At 40.3% G+C, this 6,806-nt stretch overlaps 1 protein-coding gene across 1 annotated transcript in view; it reads left to right on the top strand.

Moving 5' to 3' along the window:
• Positions 1-3,387: 3,387 nt before the first annotated feature.
• LOC139730324 (monocarboxylate transporter 12-like) overlaps positions 3,388-6,806 on the top strand; it is a 4,516-nt gene continuing 1,097 nt past the window's right edge. The window contains exons 1-3 of the mRNA XM_071641195.1: positions 3,388-3,580; positions 4,749-4,889; positions 5,261-6,502. Of these exons, the coding sequence (XP_071497296.1) occupies positions 3,388-3,580; positions 4,749-4,889; positions 5,261-6,502 (1,576 nt within the window). The remainder of the gene's footprint in view (positions 3,581-4,748; positions 4,890-5,260; positions 6,503-6,806) is intronic.

Raw genomic sequence — 6,806 nt, 5'->3', positions numbered from 1 at the left:
ACACATGCAAATTAATGTGCAGTATGTGCAACACGAAACATTTACTTCAGTCAGAGTAACGTTAGCCACAGCAGCTGTAAGACAAGTGTTGTCCGCTGATGATACGGCTGGCTGCTGCATAGGATGACCAATCAAGAGACGAACGATAACGTCCCAATGCAATGTGGTAGCCTCAAGCATGAAAGCTATATAAGAATGCACTGTCGTAAATTTGAAGCACAGTTTCTCATGTCAGTGTATAATATACAATGATTCATTTTGTTCTTGTTCATTTTTTTGTATACTTATGTATCTATTATATCAAGTTGTCTGTATAGACTTATTGTCATTCATCTCTACCTACATGTGTATCTTTCTATCTATCTATCTATCTATCTATCTATCTATCAACAACCTTGTGTGTCTACAGCCAGAAAAATTATATTTATGTTAACTCAATTCTATCTATTACTATTTTGTTCCATTTTGAGATATATATATATATATACTCAGATGCTTTTTATAGTCTTGTTCAGATGATATGCGCTTCTGAAGTGCGTGCACCCCTTACACGATTACTTTTTCATCGTAGGGAAAAGAACCACCTAGGCTATTAGAAAACTATGTCTCTCTGGAGGAAAATAGTGATTGAAAAGCCAGACAAGGACATTGTGCTCAAGTTAGATACTCGTACTGAATCGAGTGGAAGTGAATTAACGTTTGACCACAACGATCTATTAATCATGATTTACCATAAATAATTCATAACTTCATATGATGATTTAGTGTAAATCGATTCTTCACACATTGACAGTAGAGTTGCCAAAAACGAATGCGTGAAAACTTACACATTCAACAGTAAGGGATAATAATGACGTAATATCATCATTGTTACAATCATCATTGCCACAGTCACTGTGTCTGTGAATTTAATCATACACTACTTTTTTCTTCTTCTTCTTCGTCTTCTTCTTCTTCTTCTTCTTCTTCTTCTTTTTGATAATATTATCATTATCAGTGGCGGATCCAGAGGGGGGCGTAACCGGCGCACGCTCCCTTTATTTTTTGCTAAAAACAAAAGAAATAAGAAGAAAAAAATGAAATGAAACCCGGAAGTGGCACCAGATATATTAGTTGCGCTCCCCTTTACAGAATTCCTGGATCCGCCCCTGATTATCATCATCATAGTGATATCTATTTCTGTCATAATGATGATTGTGGTATACTTTATCCCTGGTAGATATAGTATACACAGTTGCAGTAGTAGTAGAAGTATGTAGTAGTAGTAGTAGTAGTAGTAGTAGTAGTAGTAGTAGAGTAGTAGTAGTAGTAGTAGTAGTAGTGTAGTAGTAGTAGTAGTAGTAGTAGTATAGTAGTAGTAGTAGTACCATAATCAGTCAATATTTTTATTATCACAGAAAATGTACTATGCATCGTCTTAATTGCCCTATTGGACGGGAACAAGGTATATGAGCCGTAGATTTTTACATTTGTCGAGCTAATTTGATTTTTTTAAAAACCGAGATGTCTTGATTTTTCAATAACAAAAAAAAAGATTTTTTTTTTCGTGCTTTGTTGTCAATCAAACATTTTAGCTCTTCCAAGCTTTGGAACTGTACTGTGCATAACACTGCGGAGAAATAATTAAGAGAACAATTATTTTGAGGTATATCATTTAATGTATCCTTATTCTTAAAGTATTATTGATATTATATGCTTGATATTTGATTTGTAATTTACCTTGGTATTTTACTGGAGACCATGACGTATCAAAGAGAAAAAATACACGAAATACCTATAATTTATATTCACGAGTATACATTATCTTTTTCTTCCACATGCATTCCTCTTGAAACCATGTTCATTGGTACACCTATATCCTGTTCTGTTCTCTTTGTCGATACATGGCAATGCATGAGAGTAATATCATTATGGTCAGTGGAAATCTCTTGTAACTTTGGTTACGCAGGAGTGTCGGGGTCATCCCACGAGACCGACACCCAGGAGTCATAAAGCCCACGAGTTCGACATTGAAACAAGTCCATGAGTCATACAGCTCACGAGTCGTACAGCCCATGAGTTCCACACTAGGCAAATAAAGCCCATAAGTTCGACACTAGGTAAATAAAGCCCATGAGTTCGACACTAGGTAAAAACAGCCCATGAGTTCGACAGATACATCACGAGGCCTAATGTGTCGGTCTCGTGGGCCTTTTTTGCTTAGAGTCGAACTCATGGGCTGTATGACTGGTGGGCTGTATGACTCGTGGGTGTCGGTCTCGTGACGTGCACCCATAATGTCGAGGCCACAAATGCTCGCGTACATACTGACAACTCAACCACGTAGCAAGGCACCTTTACTTGCCATCATCGTCCAGTGCATCTGTTTCTCTTCACATTTTCATTCACACAATAACTGAAATGCAGGACAACTATAATAATGTTCGCGGAAATTCTCGTTAAAAGGACTACTAACAAAAAAATAAGGATAAGAGGCGCTTCATCTAAATCAGAAAAAAAAAAGAAAGTTGGCGAATTTTCATCTATCCTCATGATTTACAGTATAGCAGTAATATTCGACTCATGTGCAAAATGCTTGGAGAGACAATGATGTCACTATAACTCTCCCGTTGTAAATTTCAGGTTTGTGGTCCATAATCTAGCTTATACTGTAACCCACTTTCCCCATACAACATTACACTGCAATGATTTGATGCGAAACCAACAATTCAAATTGATTTGTTGGTTGTTGTTTTTTTATGTCATGATAGTACAAATTAAAGTTATTGTAAGATTTGTCTACAGTCATGGGGAAACTTGTCAAGTAATTATGATATCATCATCTTTACTAATATGCATAGCACCAAAACATTCGAAATTTTGAAATCCCATGATTTTCTTTTACTGTGTCTGATTCTAACAAAACGTCTACCACTCTGTTTGCTTGTTCCTGTTTTACTCGGTTTAAGTCAACATTAATACGGAGTGGAATTCCACTTGCAATTCATGTAACCACTCTGCCTCCACTCTAAGTACGCTTATTCTATAACTGTAAAAGAAGAAAAAAAGTGAGGAGAAGAAAAGGGAGAGAGGAGGAGCAGGTCGGGAAGAGGGCGGAGAAGTGAGATTTCAAATGAGAACCAGATTCTTGAGTATGCATCTAATTAGTTTATTACACCTTCGGATGTTTTACGGCTGGTAACATGCTACTCTCTCTCTCCCCCCTCCCTTGCTCTATCTGTCTGTCTATTCCACCCCCTATATTCCTGCCTTCCGTCCCTCTCCATCAATTTTCCCTCCCACGTTCCCCCGCCCCTCTTTCTCTCTCCCATCTGCCGACAGATCGCTATTTGAAAGCCGACAACCGCCTTCCATTCACAGTGTGTCCTGCCGAGCCTTCCAGGAGTGATGGGGCAGCTTCTGAGGGAATTCGGATACGGCTGGGTGGTAGTGGCGGGCCGTTTCATCAGCGGCTTTCTGGAGGTAGGCACTGTGAAGAGCTTCGGGGTTCTGCTTCCCGACATGGTGACCGAGTTGGGCACGTCATCTGGCAAAATTGGGCTCGCTTTTGGACTTTGTCATGGACTTACGTTTGGTCTCGGTAAGCGTATTGTATTTCTAATTAATTGCATTTGGGGTCCGTGTGTGGTTGCTTATTGCCTATTTATTATAGCTTTTGCTGCTTTCGTAGCGGCCACGTAAAACAGTAATGATACAAACAATAATCTTCAAATGAAATGTTTTGCATGTCTTCGATAAAAATGAGTACCGATGTAGGTCTTTACAAGAACTGTGCTTTGGTTTCACATGTATTGGAAAATATTTGACTAAAGAGACAAATGTAAAGTTGATTTTATTTTAAGTAATAATTCTATCACCGAAGATTCCACTTAAAGGAAACGAAAGCCCAAAATGTATGTTCATAATTTGAATGTGGATTGAGTGACAGCAGCAATGCTAGTGATAAATATTTGTGAAAGTTTGAGGAAAATCGAACAATCCGTTTAAAAGTTAAATTACATTGAATTTCGATGCCGTCATCGCTGGATAAGGATGCCACTATACTTAATGACATCATTATGTACAACAGTATAACGAAAATAATCTCAATAAATAAAATTTAACAATTCTCTCTAGAGCTTTTGACCTCTTTCGGAAAGCAGGGGGATATATTACATGTGATATGATTATGTCAGTAACAAGTCGATGGAATGTGTGCATTTTTTATGAAAGAAAAAATAGATTTTGTGGAATTCTCCTTTCTTAAAATTTTCTTTATAATATTGTTGTTCACAATGATGCCATGAAGTGTAGAAGTGTTCTTACCCAGGGATTTATAACTGCATCGTAACTAAATATAGCTTTTGTCCAAGGATTGTCCATTATTTCTCAATAACTTTCACTGACGTGTGTTCTATTAATATTGCTGCTTTCACTCAATCCACATTTACATTTGGGTTTTTATTCCTTTAAAAGACACCAAGATTTTAAGTATTTGTTAAACTAGTTATTTGCAGAGAAGACGAGAGTCTCTAGAAAATGCTCCCTATGTTAATCGTTCATATTTCTGCCAAAAAGTCCATACCACTGGCTAGATATTGTTTCAACAGAGACAGTTAATAAAGGGGATAAAGCGTCCGTTTAAATCTGAGGTTTAGTAACTGTTTGCTTCATTCCACGTTTTAATTGTAGGACTTCAGATAAAGGTTTTTTGTGTTGTTTTTGTGTTGTTTTTATTGTTGTCGACACCACTCTATTGTTGTTCACAGGGCCACTAACGAGCGCCCTCTATAGAGTAACACGAAGCCGACTTGTTATGGTGCTTGGATCGTGTATATCAACGGTATCTCTTGCTCTGGCATCCTTCGCGGCGAATGGAGACGAAATGGTGGGAGCCCTAAGTTTCACTGGTGAGTGAATCTAGAAGGTATCCTATACAAAGTACACATTCACACATAAACAACACACGCACGCACGCACGCACACACACACACACACACACACACACGAGTGATATGAAAAGCCTGCTTATGACAATTGGATGGTGCTCAGAACATTAATGATGTAAACATGAAGTACAGCAGAGTATTAAAAAAAATGTGCCATTTCAAACTACCGTCTGCTAGATTTATCATCAGTGTGTAAATCTTAATCTATCTCCTTCGTGAAGTGTTCTCATCCATGCACTGACGAGTCGTAATAATGTTCATTATCATTGAAATAATTTTGTCATGTTCTTTCCTTTTCTTATTTCTTTCCTTGTTTTCTTTCTTTCTTCCAGGACTCGGGTACTCTCTGATGAGTCTGCCAACCATTATGGCTCTCAACAAGATCTTTGGGTCCCGATTTGCCCTGGCATACGGCATAGCTCAGATCGGGCCGGCAGTGGGTATGATCACTCTTCCCGTCATTACGGAACAAATGTTGGGACTGTATGGCTGGAGAGGGGGGCTCCTTCTCCTCGCAGCCATCAACTTCCATCTGATGATTACGGCAGTGGTGACCCGTGAACCGCAAGACGATCAGGGGATGGAACAACCCCTCGTGAGGGAGGGTAACGACTCGATTCACCTAGAAGAGAGCAATGGTGGAACGCATGTTGTCTCAGACATCGAGCAACACCATCCCACTGAAGAAGGCGCGAAAGCTGAGCCGACAACGTCGTCTGCTCTTCGTGCCGATTCCCAACAGCCGGAAGGAAGCATGCCGGATGAAGAAAAACTCAGGGCTGCGTCGAAAATGACGATGAAAAGACGAACATACAAATCATGTGACGACGAGAACAAGGAAATTTTAGGAAGCTTTTGCGAAGACAACGGTTATTTTACGTTTAATAATAGCGATTCACTCGTGAAGGACGAACATGCACACGTCCTGAACGACAAAGCGCCATACTCAACCGATACAAATATTGAAAGAACTCGACTTCTCAGTTCAGTATCCAGTGGGACATCACCACAAGATTTTCTATCGTATGTATGCCGTCCCTGTACGACCGTCACGTCGCACGTTCTCACTCTTTGTAAGTCAGCCCTGCTTTGCGTCATGCGGTTCCTGGACCTCTCCTTGATGCGAGACGAACCCGCCATTGTGTTCCTACAGCTCTCGTTCATGTTGCTGGCTACCGTACACGTCGGCTGGATGATCTTTCTAGTCCCACACGCAGTGGTCAAGGGAATCCCACTTCACAAGGCTGTGCTGCTATCGTCCATCGGCGGGGTCGGTAACCTGATCGGCCGCATCTTTCAGGGGCCCGTTGTCGACAGGAATCTGATGACCGGTGTGCAGCTGTCCATTCTGCTATCCGTGGTCAACGCGCTGACATTCGCAGTCGACCCTCTGCTGACCAGTATGCCTGTCCTGAGCGCGAGTGCCTTCGTGGGCGGTATGTGTGCCGGAGCATCGAGTCCACTCATGGTGATCTGTGTCAACGAGACTGTACCAGTGGACAGGTTTGCGAGCGCGGTAGGGTTGATAGCCCTCATGTACGGCATCGGTGAACCACTTGGCGGCTACCTAACAGGTTTCTTTCTCGATACACTTCGGACTGAAATAAAAAACCCTACACGTGTACAAATTAAAGTTTGCAAAAATACATAAGGACACCAGTTTTGCTTTTAAATATACTATTAACCCTTCATGACATTAAAAAAATATATACTGTATGAATGGCTTTGATTGGCTAACGTGAGCTTTCGTAATATGAGAAAATGAACGATGGAAGATAAAAGTAAGCCCTGCTATACATTTTATAATAAAAAGTAGTCGAGGTGCGGCTTAAAAATCATCTCCTTGCAAATGACGTTGAGTTTTGCTACTACGCGCAT

This window comes from Diadema antillarum, unplaced genomic scaffold, assembly GCF_040938485.1.
Source record: "Diadema antillarum isolate AM-2024a unplaced genomic scaffold, OU_Dant_1.0 seq00000301_RagTag, whole genome shotgun sequence".
NCBI lineage: Eukaryota > Metazoa > Echinodermata > Echinoidea > Diadematoida > Diadematidae > Diadema > Diadema antillarum.
The sequence above is the reverse complement of the archived record's forward strand: the minus strand, read 5'-3'. Positions and strand labels throughout refer to the sequence as shown.